We start from the raw sequence: 19,878 nt of genomic DNA on the forward strand, positions 1-19,878 counted from the left end.
AAACTGTCTTGGGTGTGTTAAGCACCCTGACCGAGGTCATCAGACAGTGCTAAAATTTACTTCTTTTTTTTAAATTAATTTTTCTTGGAGTATAGTTGATTTACAATATTGTGTTAGTTTATGCTGTACAGCAAAGTGAATCAGTTATACATATACATATATCCACTCTTTTTTAGATTCTTTTCCCGTATAGGTCATTACAGAGTATTGAGTGGAGTTCCCTGTGCTATATACAGTAGGTCCCTATTAGTTATCTATTTTATATATAGTAGTACGTATATGTCAATCCCAGTCTCCCAATTTATCCCTCCCCCCTTCCCCCTTGGTAACCATATTTGTTTTCTGCATCTGTGACTCTATTTCCATTTTGTAAATAAGCTCATTTGTATCCTTTTTTTTAGGTTCCACATGTAAGCAATATCATACGACATAAAATTTACTGCTTTTGATTCACACTCTGGTGCTTGTTGTACCATATTATATTGTCTGTTTTCCTGGATGCAAGCCATTGCCTCTACTTTAATAACTATTTCCTAATATTTTGAAATATTTAAAATGTTATGGTATAGATTTCCAGGTGTCATCATACATATCTTTTATGACATTAATAAGCTCTTAAGGTTTATAGCATGTAAAATCCACGTCAACAATGGGTCATTTTTAGGCTTTCTCAGCTTTTACTATATTCAGTTTCAAGAGATGTAGTCAGCTTCAAGATTTAGGGCAATATACTTCCTATGGCTTGTCCAGTCTGTGTTTCTTTTTCTGGAATTACGATAGCTTCCAGTTTCAACTAGGGCTGTTTTCCTGTGACACTTTCTTTCGCTCAGACCAGTCAACTAACATCAGTCAGGATTGCTCACCTTCTCTCATTGTGAACTAGATAGAAGATGCACAGAATTAATGCTCAGACTGAAAGAAAAGTGATTCAAAATCCTTTTATTAGTGCTAAGAAACCTACTATAGTAGTGTGACCAATGGACCAGATATTCAGGCTGAAAATTACTTAATCCTTTTCCACAATTTTTTTTTTTTTTCCGGCTACATATTGAAGTCAGTAGCAAGATAAAAACAGAATACTTTTGGCTAGACCTTTTTTTTTTTCTCTTTCCCATCTCCTGTTATATTAAATTCAGATGATGGGTTTTTCCCCTTCCGTTTAATTTTTCTATGCAAAATTGATATTGGAAGAGAATGTCTTGTTAGTACTGCATTTACTCTGGCCTGGAGACTGGTTTGGGCATTGTTGCCCTGTCTTACTCTGGTAGGAAAGCAGTCGGAAAGTCCTCTGAGAATGCTTGGTGAGTGGGTCCCCTCCTTCGACTTGCTGGCTCTTCTCCAGTTCCACCGCCGTACCATGCGAATGGCATGACTTTGGGCCTGGGGCGATCTCCAGGCGGTCAGTAGAAGGAATTCCAGAAAATCTGACCCCCACCACAGAGAAGATCAAGAGCCCATATATACCCTAGGAGGATGGTCAGGCCACGGTGGGGTTCTGTGCCCTTGTGAAAGTGGTTCTGGCACCCTTGCCATTACTTTGAGTGGCTTTATTTTTTTTTTTTTTAACTTGAAATAGACTATTTTATTTTGTTTGGTGATTTACAATTGTTTTGAAATTTTTATTAGAGTATAGTTGCTTTACAGTGTTGTGTTAGTTTCTGCTGTACAGCAAAGTGAATCAGCTATACGTATACATATGTCCCCTCTTTTTTAGATTTCCTTCTCATTTAGGTCACCCCAAAGCCTTGAGTAGAGTTCCCTGTGCTATGCTGTAGGTTCTTATTAGTTGTCTGTTTTATACATAGCGGTGTATATATGTCAATCCCAGTCTCCTAATTCGTTGAATGGCTTTTTAAAAGTATCTTCCTCTTGACTTGGAGAGGAAGGAACTGGGTACCTGGAAGCCCAGAATAATTTTTAAAAATTCAATAATAAATTGGTTTCAGCCAATTTACAAGATGCCGTCAGTGATGGTGAAAGCAGCTTTGTGTGAGATCTTCCTTTTGCAGAATTCTCCCTTACTTCTTAAAATGTCCCCCTTTTCCCAAAATTTTTTGAAAATATCATGTACCTAGTTTTATATCAACACATGCAATTTAGGTACCTTTGAAATGTAAATTAGTGAGCTGAAGCGATTAAATAAAAATTATTAAATTTTCATAAATTTAAGAAGAAAAAGATTGAGATTTATAGTTGTGACTTGAGAAAAAGGGAAGCAGAGTTCATGCCCACCTTCGCTGTTGATTTTCCCAGTGACTCTGGAGTGTGCCCCCTGGAAGAACACACAAGCCTTTTCTTTTTGGAAACCAAGTCCATATTTGCATAGGTTACTGTGGAAGGAAATTAACAAATAAAATGTGTAATTAAAGGATTAAGTTTTATTTCTGGAAGAAGTCCCTTGGATTCCTAATTAACCACTAATATTTTGGGATTTAGATTAACACCAGCCCAGCTTTTGGCAATTACAATACTGTGTGATGCAAAGGACTTTTTAAAAATGTAACTCTTAAATCTAAACTCTCCCTACTATGTAAGCCAAAAAACTTAAAGACTTCCCTTTTCTAAAATAATGGTCTATTTATCTGATGGCTACTTGCTATCAGGGACTTTTATCCTGCCAGACACCAAAGGAGAATTCCTGGGGCTACTTAACCCATTGCTATCTTGGGGCTCCATCCTCTGCAGGTTTGGTGCAGGCCCTGATTCACTGTTCAAGGTCACCGGCTCCTATCCAACTGCCGAACAGAATCTCTGTGGTATAGGCACAAGAGCCCTGGGAATCAGGTAGACCTGGGCTGAATCCTGGCAATGTCCCTCATCCTCTGTGTGATCTTGGACAAGTCAGTTACCAGCTCTGAGTTACATCAACTTTCAAATGAGGAGATTGAACACGATTATATCTGGGAGTTCTTTCCAGTTCTGCAATCAGGCCTCCATCTCCACATTTCTCACTGTTTCTCAGTCGGGATCGGACAGCTGGGGCCACATGAATAAGAAACTATGCAAACTGGCATGCGTGGTGTGACTATAAACTGGTAATAAGGCTGATGTTTTTTTCAACCTGACGTGAAGTATCAGCTTGTTTGTTTTTTAGTCACATATTTTACATTGGATTTCAGGTGTCTAATAAAGCAATAATAATAATCTCGCAGGCTCGGTGGCGTTTATAATTATTAGTATCACATATTGCTTTTTAACAGCTGCCACAATTTTTAGTTGATTTTTTTCTCACTTTGTTAGCGATCTAGACAGTCAGGTTAACTGGTTTCCCCCGTCTCTCAGTCATGTCAACATCCATGATCTTGGATGGAGCTCCTGGAGAGGCGGGTGTCCCAGGGATGCCTGTGCCAGAACTGGGACCCAGCTCTATCCCATCAGCCCTCCACAGTCCTTCCTCCCCTCCTTCTAGAGGAGCCCCAGGTTAGGGAAGAGGCCAAGGGACGGGAAGAATGCCTGGAGAGAGCAGATGAGAGAGGGACAAGAAGGAAAAAGAAGAACAAAGGACAGGGCAGCAAATCAGGAGGGAAGGGACCTACCATTTGTGTATCTTCTTAGGTCCACAGCAAGAAGCCAGTGAGGCCATGGGCATAGCTACTTCCAGCAGCTCTGTCCTGCCCCAAGGAAACAGGGGGAAGTGTTCAGAGCACAAAAGTAGCTCTTCCCAGCCAAGTTCTACTCCCCACCAGGCTCCTCAAACAGATTTACTTTTACAGCTGGCGTTTGATACAGACTGACTTACAGAAACGCTGAGAAATCCACTGATCTCAAATTCTCTCCTGTGTAGGATCCCTGACATTCTATTAAAAGGTGACAAACACAGTGTGCTAAGAGCCTGGAAATGAGTTTCAGAGTGTAAGTGATTTTGTGATTGAAATGCTTTATTCCAGACTTTTATTGTCAGGGACTCCCACCATGGCCTGCTCGTGAAATCAGAACTCACTTCCCTTGCTAGGAAGTGATGGGACTGAGAAGCAGGGTGGTTCAGGAAACTAGAAAGGCCCTAGACATGGAAAGGGAAAGGGTGTGTCACTGAGGAGAGGACATTGAAGGGGCCATTTAATAAGTTCCTTCAAATTGAACAATTTGGCCTGGTGCTTTTATATCTGTGTGACAAGTAGGGACGTACACTCTACATTGTGTTTCCTGACCTGCTGACCTTTGAAGGTGTGCACCCTAAGTGGAAACCCTGCCCCTTCCTCCTGCCCAGCCTGTGGCAGTTGAAGACTTGGATTTAATATCACTTTATACACGAACCTCTTTGCTCTTGTTTCAGGTTTTACATGTGCCAGTTTTCTGAAGGCCTCAGTGGAATGCAAGAGCTGTGCCTAGGCACCAGAATTATAGAAATCAGGTTCTATGATCATAGCTACAGTGTGAGGGTTAGATGAGTTGACACCCATAAAGCATGTAGACAATGCCTGGCACTCAGTACATATTAATTCTTCTCCTTATCCTCAGTAAAGGGTCCAAATCTAATGTAGCCAGCATGTGAAAGAAGATGCTTCCTCCACCCTGCCCAAGTTAATCCTTGTTTTTATTTTTATTTTTTTTAATTAATTAATTTATTTTTGGCTGTGTTGGGTCTTTGTTGTTACGTGCGGGATTTCTCTAGTTGCGGCGAGCCGGGGCTACTCTTCGTGGTGGTGTGCGTGCTTCTCGTGGTGGCTTCTCTTGTTGCGGAGCACGGGCTCTACGTGCACGGACTTCAGTAGTTGTGGCTCGCAGGCTTAGTTGCTCCACGGCATGTGGGATCTTCCTGGACCAGGGCACCAACCCCGTGTCGCCTGCTTTGGCAGGCGGATTCTTAACCACTGCGCCACCAGGGAAGTCCCAGATTCTTGTTTTTAAATAACTTTTTTTTCTGATACATGCTGTCACTTAAATAACCTCTTTGGATATTGATGTCTACTAAGTGTCTTTAAAAAGGATGACAGCAGTCATTTATACAAACAAGTAGAAAAATGTTTCTTTCAGTAGATTTTATTTGCTCACATGATTTTTGATAGGCATCATGTGACTTAGGTATTAATTTTTAGGGACATTTTGAGAAAGGTGCATTTGTGTTAATACCTTTGTGTTATGGTTATAACCTCCTCTCTCCTTAGATGAGGTTGTCAGGTCCTCTAGGCTCTTTGATATACTTGTTTGGCTTTTTGTTGGTTTTAGGTAGTAGTGTGGCTGGTAAATACAGAAGGATCGATGTTAAAGAACTGCCTTAAAATGAGCCTTGAGAGTATGGTTAGATTAAGTTCTAGACCCTTAGGCTCTGTCCTTGGCTGTTTCTCTGCCTGACTTTCACTGACTCCACAGTGACGTTTATATCTGTCGGAGTAGAATACGCACCTTTCCCTTACACAGCTTCACAAGGACAATCTGTCTGGGTTAGCACTGACCCTAACATAAGCAGTGACATTGCTTGGTTTAGCCTCTAGCCTAGCCTAGAAGAATGGGGGTTTTGCTTTTAAAAAGGTTAAACTGCATGGAAACAGTGTCACTGGTGTCTTTTTTTTTTTTTTTCGGTACGCGGACCTCTCACTATTGTGGCCTCTCCCGTTGCGGAGCACCGGCTCTGGACGCGCAGGCTCAGCGGCCATGGCTCACGGGCCCAGCCGCTCCACGGCATGTGGGATCTTCCCGGACCGGGGCACGAACCCGCGTCCCCTGCATCAGCAGGCAGACTCCCAACCACTGCGCCACCAGGGAAGCCCCACTGGTGTCTTTTTGACTAACAGGGTGAACTTGAGTCAGAAGACACTTGAACTCTATTTTGGTCCACTTAGAACTCTATTTTGTTTTACCAGTGAAGAGCAGTACTTTAACTAGAGAAGAAAGGTTCTTATTTTTAAACTACCCACACTGGCAGTCTGGCCATTGCGACGGTCCCAGGAGGCTTGGGTCAGACTGTCCCTCTCCCTAGGTCAGTGCAGGAAGCCCCACTTGTCTTAGGGAAGAGGCCACAGAGATACCTTGGGCCCTGAGTTCACTTTTAACCTAAGCAGGACATTCTCAGTTTCTTCTCTCCCCACACTGGTGCCACATCTGTCGACAACTGCCAGTGTCTGATTGTGGCTCTTGAAAAGCTCTCCTTGAAGGAAATGGTCTGATTTGTCTAAGTGACTTTGACTGCTTCCTTAAGGAGACCCAGTGGCCTCAGGCCTTGAGGACTAACCACAGCTCTGACCTCAGCCGACCCCACAGGGAATTGGGGAATTGGAGTGGTTTTCAGAGTTGTACCCTTTGGGGCGAGATGACCAGACCATTGTCCTTCCTCCACAATCAGTCGGTGGATGTGGGCGCCTGGGAAGGTTGTAACCCCGGGTGAGGTTGCTCAGGCTGCTCAAGTGGTCCCTGAAGGAGCTGAGAGCTGGAGGCCATCTCCTGACAGCACTCCCAGATCTGGGACAACAAGTCATTTCCTGACGGGGGATTTGGATGAAGCATCTCAGCGTCCACCACAATTCACTCTCTGAACCCAGAGAAAACCATTGTAGTGGCAGTTTGGGAGCCCCTGAGAATACCAAGTTAGCCACGTCTTGGTCAGCAGTCAGACCACGTGGTCTCCTCTGTAGGATTTCAGTATCTGTGGAAAATCAGATCAAAAACAAATGCAGGAAGTGATGCAGAATATACAGTGGATAGAAAGGGAGCTTAACTCAATGCGCAAAACACGAAGAGAAAAGGGAAAACAAAATTTTAAACAAAATATTTGGAATATTAGCATGCTGTAGGGACTTGAAACAACAGTACAGTTTTAGATTTTAAAGGCAGAATTTCTTTCGTTTTGCTCTAATCTTTCAAATCTGGTAAATTCCTTGGGTAAACCTGTCTTGAGAGAAGAAACACCCTTTCTCTGAATTAACTCTTTTATAGGCAGCTTTTATTCTCTAAAGATTGCTGTTTCTGGGAACATGATTTGATGAGTGTTACCTCTGGATTCTTGTAATGATGAACGGTTTTATACTGTGTTCTACAAATACTGAAACTATTCTTTTCATTCCAGATATTGATGAATGCAGCACTATTCCTGGAATCTGTGACGGGGGCGAATGTACAAACACAGTCAGCAGTTACTTTTGCAAATGTCCCCCCGGTTTTTACACCTCTCCCGATGGTACCAGATGCATAGGTAGGTGTAATTATAAACATCATGCACAGTTTATGTAAATCAGTTCCATAATAGACATCATTCTAAGGGAGACAAAATTTGTTAAGGGAGACGTATAATTTCTCACTTGAGGTAAAATGTGCTTTTATGGAAGTCTGTTAAATAGTTGACCACCCTCTTGAAGAACAGAGGCAACTGTGGTCTTGTTTTGGGATTTTTGCCTCCCATAAAGAGATGACCCAGGAGACCCTACAGATAAACTCAGTCTAAAATTAACTTTGCAGTTATGTGACCGTCAGACCTTGAAGCCATCTTTGACTCTTCTCTCTCTTTACCCCCACCTTCAGTCATTTCCCAGGACCTATGTTAATTTAGATCTGAAATTTTGCAATAATCTTTTAATTGCTCTCCCTGCTTCCTGGCTTCCCTACAATCCGTCTTGTCAGATTTATCTTCCTAAAATGGTGCTTCGATTAAATAACTCTCTTGCTCAAAAACCTCTGGTAGTTTTCCATTAGGATTTGGAAATTAATGGTTTTCAGTCTATATCCCATGGAATCTTCAGGTGCTGCAAAGCCCTCTAGGGCTGCTAGGGTTGGAGAGGGGGACAGGGCAAAGGGGGAGGCTGAGTGGAAAGCGTTCCTGCCTTCCCATCCCCCTTCATACACACACGCCAGGCAATTTTGCTTTTATCTGGGTGGGTGTTAGGCTTCCATCTGGGTGGGTGTTAGGCTATCCATATTTTGCTATTACAAAATATCAATTAAATAAGAGGTTCTGTTGTTCAAAAATATAGATCTGACAATTGCTGGATTTAATGGTTGCTAAGAGTTCCTTCAAAGTCCAGTATTCTAGAATAAAGTTCAAGTTCAAAAATGGACAGCCCTATAGAGAAAGAACTTCACTCTGTGACCCCTCCCAACCTTGCTGACTTAGCACAGTCACTGCTTCTCAGCCCCAAACAGGCCATTCACAGCAATTGCTTCATTCACGTTGCACCACTCAGAACACGTTCCCCAGTGCAAGCCTCCTTTCACACTCTTACTCAGGTTCTCTATCTTTGAAGGTGTCCCAGATCAGCTTACCTGAAAGCAGTTTCCCCCCCGAACCTAAGGATATCTTATTAGAAATGGTTTTATAGGGAAATTCTGTGTTTCTGTATGTTTTTATCTCCCTAATTAAGTTGTAATTCTCCTTAGAGAACAGTAACTGCTATCCTTATATTCCTGGTGGTTCTCAGCACAATTCCTTGCACGTAGTAGGCGCTCAGTAAGCATGTGTTGACTATCAAAATAACTAATCCCTTATTAATAGGGCCAAGCTGAGGAGCCTATGGCAGAAGGCCTCAGAGGAAAGTGAAGGCTATCTTTTGATGTTTGTTTCTGGCCCATAGTTTCAAAGACACGCAGCTTCACATCCTCACCACAGGCCACGAATTTCAGACCAAAACAGAATTGCACTTGAAATTCTGAATTCCTTTTTAGTTAGTCACACATAATAAAAGCTGAGGGCAGTCTCTCCGTTGACATTTGAATAAGTACAACTCATGAGGGAAACATATCTGGACTTTTCCTTAGAAGCTATGGTTGGTGGTGCCCAGATTGCCTGATTTTCCAGAATCTATCCATAGATCTTGGAACTGCAGTGAAAGGATGGCAAGTGCAGTTCATGTAGCTCCTTTTTCTCCCCAAACTGTCCCAATTAACACATGACCTCCAGTGGATATGCCTAGCAGAAGTCCTTTCCCGGCCAGATAATAGGTAGATTTTTTTTTTTTAACCTTCAAAGAGAGCCCCAAACAGCATTAAAATGATTAATCCTTTTAACACGTTTACATATCGGAAAGTTGACATTTTTAAAGTTCTTTCCTTTTTACCTTATATATCCACGCTAACCTTTTACAAAAGAAGGGAACTAAGATTCCTGGGTCACCTCCTCGGTGTGAGGTATTTTATGGAAATTATCTGACTTAAGGTTCAAAACAGTACTGTAGATGGGAAGAAGCTGAGGTTTGGGAAGTTTAGATAAATAATTTGCTCCAGTTGTTTAAGCAGTTAATAAGTGAGGGAGCTGGGATTCCAACTTGGGCTGAGTCTACAGCCCGGACTCCGCCCATTGCTTCCTCCCAGTGACCATCGGATGCAGTAAACGTTTGCTTGCCATACCCCGAGGCAAGGACTGTTCCTCCTTCCTTGGAACTTTATGATACCCATAATTAGCAACTTACATAAAGTGATCCCAATGACATTTCTGCCTTCCCTACTGCCTGCCATGGTAAACCACAGAGACCCCCAAAATTATCCCCAGTGGCAAGAAAATATGTATAGTCTCCAACTTTTAAACAAATCCAAGGTTTGTTGGCAAGTTGGTTATTTGGAATTAGTGAATCTAACCAATAGGAAACCCCACATGTAGATAGTGGTATGTGGTATCTTCCTTATACGTCTCTTTTAACCATGATATTCAAACTGTTACCTTCTGTTACCACATTCTGCGACTCTCAGATCTCACCAGTTCTATCTAACACTGCCTTTGTCGTGTAAGCGCTAGTAGAATTATTGCACTTTATTTTTGGTTTTGTGATCTTCGTTTGGCACTTTATAATACTTTGTGTAAGGCTGTCTTTTCATATTAGTGTGTTCTGTCTCATCAATTCCCAGGAGTCTTAGGGATGTCTGGTAACTAGCTTGGGCCTCACAGCTCCTAGCTCCTGCTTGGCCCCAACAATGTTAGTGATTGGTTATGGGAGACCTGCTGACAGGCTAGGATGACCTGCAAACACCTATTGATATTTAATCCATCATATATTTGTTTTGATGTGATGTGATTTCTGGGTCCTGAGAGTAAGGCCAAGTGATTCAGAAGTGGAGAAAGGAAGAAAGTTTCTTACTCCTTTTCTGCCAGATGTCTTGGTCAGGGCAGATTTAAAATAGATGAGGGTGTCTAAGGTTTCTCCAACCTTCATTTACCTCCTCTAAGTCTTACCATGCTTCTCCATCAGCTCCCATAGATCTTCAGATTACTTTAAAGCCACCCCTTACCCTCTATGCAAAGCGATCCAGCACCAGATGATTTCCTTTCCACTTCCTTTGGCACCACCATCTGATGACATGGAAGACTTCAGGCTGGCATGACCAAGGGTCAATTCCCCTGAATGGTTCCTGCTTTTCACAACTCTTCCCACCGGTTTTCTTTACAATTATAAGTTGTGTAAATGTGTGTATTCTTAACAAAAGCTCTCCTGCAAAAAAAAAAATAAATTGTAAAATGATTATTGTATATGCAGGTGCCATTTATAAATCAGGAACTGCCAGCAGCCCAAATGTGGCTGGTAATTCTTCCAGTCCCACCACTCACCATTTTGTTAAGAGTCTCCGACCCATTGATGTATCATATAAGTAAGCCAGCTGGGCAGTAAAATAATATCATAGATAATTTGCAAAATAATAGATATAAGCCCATTAAGAGCTTGCTGTTGGCAGCTGTGGGTCCCAGTTTTGCTCTGAAAGATGGCCCACACTGAAAATTGTACATACAAATTTTGGTCAAGTGTTTATACTGGGTTTTGACCACCAAATTCATTTGAAGCTAGGATATAAGCCAGTTTTGAACATCTCTTCCCATTCTTAACGGCCTTTGGTTTCCCTGCCCCAGTATTAATCCTGGGGTATATGAAGTTTTAGTGTCTTTAAGGCAAAGCAAATTAGGAAGCAGGAGGTTCTGTTTCTCCCCTTTCTGCACAGGGGAGGTGCCACCCATGTCTCCACAGAGCATTCTTTGTCTGCACTCCCCTCTCCAGCCATTTACCCTGGACCAGGCTGGAGTAAAACTTGTTCTGCCTCTTTGCTGAGACTATTAGTCTGACCAGAGGTGCAGGAACTGGGACCACAGGAAATTTCTGGAGAGCACACTTATACTTGCTAGTGGTTTAAAGTACTTTTTAGAAATAATCTCGTATCCTTTAAAGCTGACCCATAATTTTCTTTTATGGTTTGCCTAGGTTTGATGTAACCATCTTCACTCGACATTAAAAATTTAAATGTTTCTAAGTCAGCCTTGGTTTTTTCATTTTATTTCATTTTATTAATTTATTGCAACCTTCAAGATTTTAAGGCTTTGTGTTTTTGAGAATGATGTAGATGAAAACAATGATAGGGATGACCCTCTCTGATCAAATGATGGTTAATATGCAGACTTACAGGAAACATGAGGACAGATTTTTGACCTCAAACAAATTCTTCACCTTACAAAAGGATTTCCCAGTTATATTCCTTCAAATGACAAGCATATTCAAAATACTAGTTACATTTCAAAACTTATTTTATAGGAACTGTACAGAAATACATTTTACTTTAAGAGAGGTACACCCGTAACATGTGGTAGTTAGATCAAGGGGTTCTGCACTTGGCTACCTACCTCCTCTATTCCACCGCATGACCTCAAAGGCTCATGAAGCAGTTAGGTTTCTCCTTTGTCATGGGCTCTTTTCTGGTAACCCAGGGTTGTACTTCAGTGTGTCAATGTTGTCACATCAGTCAGACATGATGTAACCCAATAAAAGTGATATATAGAAATGTCTTCCCCTGTTGCTTTGAGAAGATACCGTTCTGCCACAAAAACAAAGTTCCTTCAAGAAGTGTTGTATCCTATAGCACCAAGAACTTGCAATCATGTACATTTTGAACTTGTAAATAATTAGTGCCTTATCAAATCTGTTAGGGCCCCAGGACAAAAGGAAACCTCGATTAACGAGCAGTGGATCTGACTGCAAAATGGCTTGTTCCTTTAAAAAAAAAAAAAAATATCTCACACGTCTGACTCACGGTTTCAGACTGAAAAATAAGAAAGGTCTTTTAGAGATGTAACCTACAGTGCAGACTTCATGTTGTTTTAAAATAGATTTATATCAATATTTGCCTAAAGTGGCTCAAATTAAGTCGTTTGAAACCAAGGACAACAGTCTCCCTTCAGTATAGAGACATGCCTCTATACCTAATTAACCATCACTGCCAGTGATTTTCTTCTTCTCTCTTTTCCTGTGACCCATATGGTTGTAATCATTTGTTCCCACCTTGGGGATGGAATGTGGGACTTGGGCCAAGTGTACCAGCTCACAGGGGCAAAAGGTGTGAGATGGAGGGATCTCTGACTGAGCGCTGTTCCCAAGTGGCGCTCACAGCTTACCTCCTAGGGCTGAGTGTCAGCTCGTCCTGCCCGAGCCCCACTGGGAAATGTGGAGGTGCTGGGGCAAAAGAGAGTCGTTTTACGTTTGATCTCAGTGACGTGTATGGGGGTTTCTTTGTCCTCTCAGATGTTCGCCCAGGATACTGTTACACGGCTCTGGCAAACGGGCGCTGTTCTAACCAGCTGCCGCAGTCCATCACCAAGATGCAGTGCTGCTGTGACGTCGGCCGGTGCTGGTCTCCAGGGGTCACTGTCGCCCCCGAAATGTGTCCCATCAGAGCAACCGGTAAGAGCCCTTCCATTTATCCACAGAGTATCTGTGCTTAACCCCCTGCGAGCCCGGGGGCAATGTACACGTGCTGCAGATTTAGTGGAAACCCGGATAAGTGAATAACATTCCAGAAAATAAAAGAGATGGCCTTCAGGGAAATTTCCCCAGGTAATGAACAGGGGAAATACAGAGGTCCATACAAATGACACTGTTCGCAGGTACTATATCTTACTTAGCTTGCGTATTAACGCTGGGTAGCAACCTGAGCGGTCAGAAGAACTGGTTCCTTCCTAGTCTCCTGTATTTCTTTTGTATCCTCAAAAGCTCAGCAGAATAAAACTCAACTCCCTCAGAGCCTTTCAGGTCAGTTATTCGGGATACACGTTTTTCCTTCCCTAACGTTTGACACTCTCCTATTCTTGGTTGCCAAGTCCTGTTGATGTTTTTTTCTTTTCGATTTCTCTCTTCTGTCATATTCATTTCCACATAAAGCTCATTTTCTCTCATCTTCACCATTGCAGTAGCCTCCCAACTGGTCTTTGTGAAATCCACAGCTGCCACGTAACATTTCCCAAAGCCTAACTCATCTGAAATTCAGTTTTAAAAAATTTTGTCTGGGGAAAAAGTAGAGAAAGGTGTCCAGAAAATTTTTCGCAGGATGAACTCAGGCAATATCCAGTGGTCCAAGTCACTCCATTTCTTGAAAATAAAATTTTACTACTTAGCAGGGCATTTAGAGTCCCCAAATCTGATTCCCGTTCATCTTTCAATTCTTTTTCTTTATAGTAGCTTTATTTTCTAATTAAATTATGCAATCCAGCTTTCCTTGAACCCGGTCTGAGCACTTCTAAACTCAAATATTCTTTTTTCTCCAAACTTCTCCCCAGTTCAGGTCCTTACTCCCTACTCCCCACCCCAGCTACCTCTGCCTGTTATACACCCTCTTGTTGGTTGAGATTCCTCTCAGATATGACCTAATCCCTGCACATCCCAAGACCACCACTGCTGAAAGTGCTCAGTGCTCTAGGTTTGTAATGTTGCTGTGATACAGATCCCATCTGCTCAGGTTTGTGCCTATGTGTGTTCATATATAGCTTTTTCACTAGTTAATAAATCTCATTAGGGGGTTTCAGTCATCATTATAGTGCCTTATTCCTTCCAATTTTTTAACGCTTTTCTGGTACTTAGCGAGAACTTGCTGATGGGAGGCATTCACGTAGAGTGTACAGCTTACTAGGTGACGTCTTTCCCACCAGTTCTAAGTAAAAATTGGGGTAATAACTTCTTCTCAATCTGGTTCCTGAAAAGTATGTTTAAATCAGGAAATTTTAGGGGAGAAAATCAGGATGCGGATGGATGAATGTAGAGCTAATGAAATACTTCAGAGTGTGCTACTCGCAGAATATGAATGCCCCATTATCATGGGTAATAGACCTGCTCACAGATGTTATTTTTAAATTTCTATTTGTTACTGAGAATTATGTGTGTGGATTAAAGAAGCACGAAAATCTTTCAATGAATTTTAACATATAACAGGTCATATATTTTGCCATATATTTTGACTGTCTCTGGCCTAAAAATATAAGGCCCCCCCTTCTTAGTTCACTAGGGGGACCATTTAGTAGGTCACTGTTTAGAAGCACATGACTTTCTACTAAGACCTACTGCTTGGATACCAGGAGAATCACTTTTTAAATGTATATGTTAACTTAGGAATCAGCGGCATTGATGTGGATTCTTTCCTATGTTGAGACCTTGAATAGAAGAGGGAGGACTAGAGTAAGCTTAGGTGCTGAAGACCGACTTTGGGACTCATGGAGCAGAAGGCCCGGTCCCCCTATGTAACTTTGCAGGGAGCTACTCTCCCAAAGGGTACCACTGAAAGATGCACAACGCTGAGACAGGCCCAGAGCAGAGCAGATGGATAGAGCAAACTAATTTGCAGGTAGGTGTGTTTGTTTGTTCAAATGTTCCAGTACCAGTACTACAGAGCTCTGGGTTCTTAACTTATGGAGAGTGATGGCATAGGAAGAATTATTTCAGGTTGGTCAGCTTTTCACTTTAAAAAAAAAATCAGTATCATCTCCGGGTTAAATGGAGATAGGAAAGTTGGACATCAGTTGAACAAAATCAGCCCCAGGTTGCTGATTCTGAACGTAAAGGGGCTCAACGGAAAGTTATTAAGCCGGAGAAAGTAGGAAAAAGTACAGAACCCAGCCTGATACACTTTCATGGAGAGGTTGAGATGAATTTAATGGCATGCTTAAAATAATATACCCACCTAGTTAGCAGAAATGCTGATAAGCTATCCAACTTCTTTTATAAAAATCCTAAAAGACTAAAAAAAAAAAAAAAAAAGTTGATTGGTGCTTGGAAGCTAATAAGTACAAATGCCATTCAATTAAATCCAACATAGTTAATAAATTCCTCTTCTGTGCAGTTTTCCAGGTGAGGCTGAGAGTGCGATTTCGTCATCAGTTAGACACGATCCTTGACTTAAGAGACTGCACAGTCTTAGTGGTAGAGAGTTGGTAGAAAGCAGGTAGCCAGGAAATGTTGGGTATGGCACGTCCAGGTGATAATTCTATAAGGAAGATCACTGTGGTTTGACAACAGGGATTGTAGCATCCTGATTCAGGGAAGCAGAAACAATATATAAATCCTTTCCAAATACAGTCAGGTACTACAGAATCTTTGTGGGTTGAAATTCCAGATAAACAATGCAGTAGTAGAATTCTCTGAAAACATAAACTTAACCTGAGTTGGAAATGTCAAGTATGATTGAAAAAGTTTTACTAATGGACCAGAAAAAAACAACAAGGTACGTGGTAGCTAGGTATGTTTAGCCAAATGTAAATGGACAGAAGGTCCCATGAGGTTGAAATATGAATACACTTCATACGACATATCACTGTGTCATAGAATAAGTCAGATTCTAGTCCACAAGGAAAATAAAAATACTAGCCTAATCTCTATTAATGGACGAAGCTAGTACAGAAAGTACCTCTGGGAGAATCCCTGTGTGACAGAGGTAATAAAATAATCAACATTCTGGAAAGAGGGAAAAAAGAAATTTTAAAAATTATATAGTTTATCTATAGAAGGGAGCTGTGACAAAATATGGCTATTTGTAGGAAACATGAAAATGAGTGGCTTTAAATGACGCCTATCTACCGATAACCCCAAAACTTAGCAGTAGCCCTGACTTCTTCTCTAGGCTTCAAACTCTCTTTTAAAACTGCTTTGGGCTTCCCTGGTGGCGCAGTGGTTGAGAGTCCGCCTGCCGATGCGGGGGACGCGGGTTCGTGCCCCGGTCCGGGAGGATCCCACATGCCGCGGAGATACACTTTCATGGAGAGGTTGAGATGAATTTAATGGCATGCTTAAAATAATATACCCACCTAGTTAGCAGAAATGCTGATAAGCTATCCAACTTCTTTTATAAAAATCCTAAAAGACTAAAAAAAAAAAAAAAAAGTTGATTGGTGCTTGGAAGCTAATAAGTACAAATGCCATTCAATTAAATCCAACATAGTTAATAAATTCCTCTTCTGTGCAGTTTTCCAGGTGAGGCTGAGAGTGCGATTTCGTCATCAGTTAGACACGATCCTTGACTTAAGAGACTGCACAGTCTTAGTGGTAGAGAGTTGGTAGAAAGCAGGTAGCCAGGAAATGTTGGGTATGGCACGTCCAGGTGATAATTCTATAAGGAAGATCACTGTGGTTTGACAACAGGGATTGTAGCATCCTGATTCAGGGAAGCAGAAACAATATATAAATCCTTTCCAAATACAGTCAGGTACTACAGAATCTTTGTGGGTTGAAATTCCAGATAAACAATGCAGTAGTAGAATTCTCTGAAAACATAAACTTAACCTGAGTTGGAAATGTCAAGTATGATTGAAAAAGTTTTACTAATGGACCAGAAAAAAACAACAAGGTACGTGGTAGCTAGGTATGTTTAGCCAAATGTAAATGGACAGAAGGTCCCATGAGGTTGAAATATGAATACACTTCATACGACATATCACTGTGTCATAGAATAAGTCAGATTCTAGTCCACAAGGAAAATAAAAATACTAGCCTAATCTCTATTAATGGACGAAGCTAGTACAGAAAGTACCTCTGGGAGAATCCCTGTGTGACAGAGGTAATAAAATAATCAACATTCTGGAAAGAGGGAAAAAAGAAATTTTAAAAATTATATAGTTTATCTATAGAAGGGAGCTGTGACAAAATATGGCTATTTGTAGGAAACATGAAAATGAGTGGCTTTAAATGACGCCTATCTACCGATAACCCCAAAACTTAGCAGTAGCCCTGACTTCTTCTCTAGGCTTCAAACTCTCTTTTAAAACTGCTTTGGGCTTCCCTGGTGGCGCAGTGGTTGAGAGTCCGCCTGCCGATGCGGGGGACGCGGGTTCGTGCCCCGGTCCGGGAGGATCCCACATGCCGCGGAGCGGCTGGGCCCGTGAGCCGTGGCCGCTGAGCCTGCGCGTCCGGAGCCTGTGCTCCGCAACGGGGGAGGCCACAACAGTGAGAGGCCCGCGTACCGCAAAAAAAATAAAATAAAATAAAAAAATAAAAATAATAAAACTGCTTTGTGACATCTCCATGTGGATGTCTGATATCTCAAAATTCATATGCTCAATGTATAGCTTTTACCCACCAAACCTGCTCCCATCACAGTTTTTCCCATCTCAGCAAACGGCACCAATGTCTACCCTGTTGCTCAACTGGAAAACTAGAAGTCATTCTTGATTTCCTATTCCCTCAGCTCTGACATTTACTCCTTCCCCAAACATAGCCCATTCATCTCTAAAATAATCTTCAAATGTGTTTACTTCTGTCCAGTTCCATCACTGGCTCCCTTGTCCAGCCATCCTTGTCTTGCCCTTGGTCTTCTGCAGCAGTCTTACCTCCCTCCAGTACAGTCACCAAATGCCAGTGAGAATGATCTTCTGAAAATGTTCATCTGATCATGTCCCACCCCTGCAGAAGACTACCAGTGACTTCCCAAGGCATATAAAATAAAATCCAAGCACTAAAAAGTGTGCTCTTCAGAGTCCTGTGGGATCCACAGGTGGGAAGACTGGGTGGAGATCATGGCATTTTATTCTATTCTTCCTTGAGGTGAATTTTGACATAGGTAAAGACTTCCTAGGTTTTAGGAGGGACATGTGGTACACACTGTGGGGAGTTTGTTTCCAGTTTTGAATTATTGTTCCAGTCTGGTTGGTACTGTAGGTTTTAGGAATGCTGACTTGAGGAAAAAAAGCCAAGTCAGTTGGCTTTTTTCCTTTTCTCCAATTGACGTTCGTGGTTTGACGATCAGTTCTATTCAAAATTTCTTTACAAAGTAAGGATGACTTCCATGGGCCTATGGCATATGCTACCCCTCAGCTGTTGTGTTGTGTTTTTTTTTTCCAGAGGATTTCAACAAGCTGTGCTCTGTCCCTATCGTAATTCCCGAGAGGCCAGGATATCCTTCCCCACCCCTTGGCCCCATTCCTCCAGTTCACCCTGTTCCTCCTGGCTTTCCTCCTGGACCTCAAATTACAGTCCCTCGACCACCAGTTGAATATCCATATCCATCTCGGGAACCACCAAGTAAGAGCTCAAAAGTCATCTAATTACGTTTCTTGCATTAATCAGGTTAATTTTGTTGTTGTTGTTTATGCTGTTTAAGTCATTAAGTAAGTTTAACCAATCCTTAAAGATTTCATTTACAGAGTGTAGCATATAAGTTTCTCAACTGGCCTATTGCGTAAAGGAAAATGGGCAGTTTCATATTCTCCAGAGATTAATGTCCTTTTGCTATTGATGTTGTGCGAGAAATTTAAATCCGATTCACAGGATGAATTCATAGAGGAGGCATTAGATTACTCTTTGGGTTATATATCATGCAAAGCAGTTTTGCAAATAGTTAAATGCCAGTAACTCACTGCCTTTGTTGCTTCCCTGCGCTCGAGGGCTGAGAGTGAGGCAGAGGGAGCGGTGGGGAGAAGCAGGCAGAGGAGCAGGCTACGGCGAGGCCGCGGTACCTGGCAGCGTGTGCCACGGTGCACAGGTGCTGCTCTCTGTAGGCGAGAATGGAAACATGCTCTGTTGATGCCAGGTGACCTTTGCCCAGAGTGTCCTCCTTCCTTTATGATTCAGCATCTCGCCCATTATTACTGGATTCAGTGCTGGTGCTGGTGGAAGATGCCCTAGTTAGACATAATTTTAATGGGGTTTCGTGTTATTCCTTCAGGGGTGCTGCCAGTCAACGTCACTGATTACTGCCAGCTGTTTCGCTATCTCTGTCAAAATGGACGCTGCATCCCAACTCCTGGGAGCTACCGGTGTGAGTGCAACAAAGGATTCCAGCTGGACCTCCGTGGGGAGTGCATTGGTACGTGATAGACCACTAGCTTGGCACCAAGAGGCTACTGCAGTGCTGTTTCATGACTGCATAGGTTTTCTAAGGCTGCTATAACAAATTGTCTCAAACTTAGTGGCTTAAAACAACACAGATTTATTATCTTATATTTCTGTAGGTTAGAAGTCCGACACAGGTCTTTCTGGGCTAAAATCAAGGTGTCGGCAGGGCTGCGTTCCTCTCCGAGGCTCTTGGAGAGAACCCATTTCTTTGCCTTTTCCGGCATCTAGAAGCCGTGTGTATTCCTTGGCTGAGGGTCTGTTTCTTCATCTTCAAAGCCAGCAGTGTAGCATCTTCAACTCTCTGGTTCTCTCTTTGCATTCCTTCTAACACGTTTAAGGATCTTTGTGATTACATTGGGCCCATCTGTATATAATCTAGGAGGGATGGATTCCGCTGATTAACAACTTAATTGCCCTTGCCATGTAGCATATTCACAGGTTCTGGTGGTTAGGACATGAACATATTGGGGGAGGGGCATTATTATGCCTACTGTAGTGACTTTTAACTTTCATTGTAAAACACATTCAAGGCATTGCTGGTAGCTCTAACTTAAGCCATCCTATCGAAGCCTGACCATTAAAATAAAGCATTAGAAATATCCCCAAATTATGAAACTTTGCATGGTTTACTAATTTGAATGGATAACTTACCAACAATCTCTAGTTAGCAAGGAACTGAAGCAAGGAACTTTAAGTTGTTGATAAGGCAGTTAAGCTAGTGAAGGAAGGAAATGTAACACAAGGATAATTTGTTGGATTGGATAAGAACACCCAGTTGCCATCTAATTTTTTAAAAACAAACTGCTCTCTTAGGTCTATTATAAATCCCAATTCCAGTTATGAATCAGGCAGAAATAAGTAGTTCTTGGTTTCTCATGCTAAATAGTTTCCTGCT

General features: G+C 42.0%; 1 protein-coding gene across 1 annotated transcript in view; it reads left to right on the forward strand.

The window, feature by feature from the left end:
* The window catches only part of FBN1 (fibrillin 1), a 255,338-nt gene that overhangs the window by 120,598 nt on the left and 114,862 nt on the right, over positions 1-19,878 (forward strand). The window contains exons 10-13 of the mRNA XM_007455563.1: positions 7,001-7,126; positions 12,417-12,575; positions 17,991-18,170; positions 18,814-18,954. Coding sequence (XP_007455625.1) covers positions 7,001-7,126; positions 12,417-12,575; positions 17,991-18,170; positions 18,814-18,954 — 606 coding nt within the window. The remainder of the gene's footprint in view (positions 1-7,000; positions 7,127-12,416; positions 12,576-17,990; positions 18,171-18,813; positions 18,955-19,878) is intronic.

The sequence above is a fragment of the Lipotes vexillifer genome, unplaced genomic scaffold (genome assembly GCF_000442215.2).
Source record: "Lipotes vexillifer unplaced genomic scaffold, Lipotes_vexillifer_v1.1 scaffold24, whole genome shotgun sequence".
Classification (NCBI taxonomy): domain Eukaryota; kingdom Metazoa; phylum Chordata; class Mammalia; order Artiodactyla; family Lipotidae; genus Lipotes; species Lipotes vexillifer.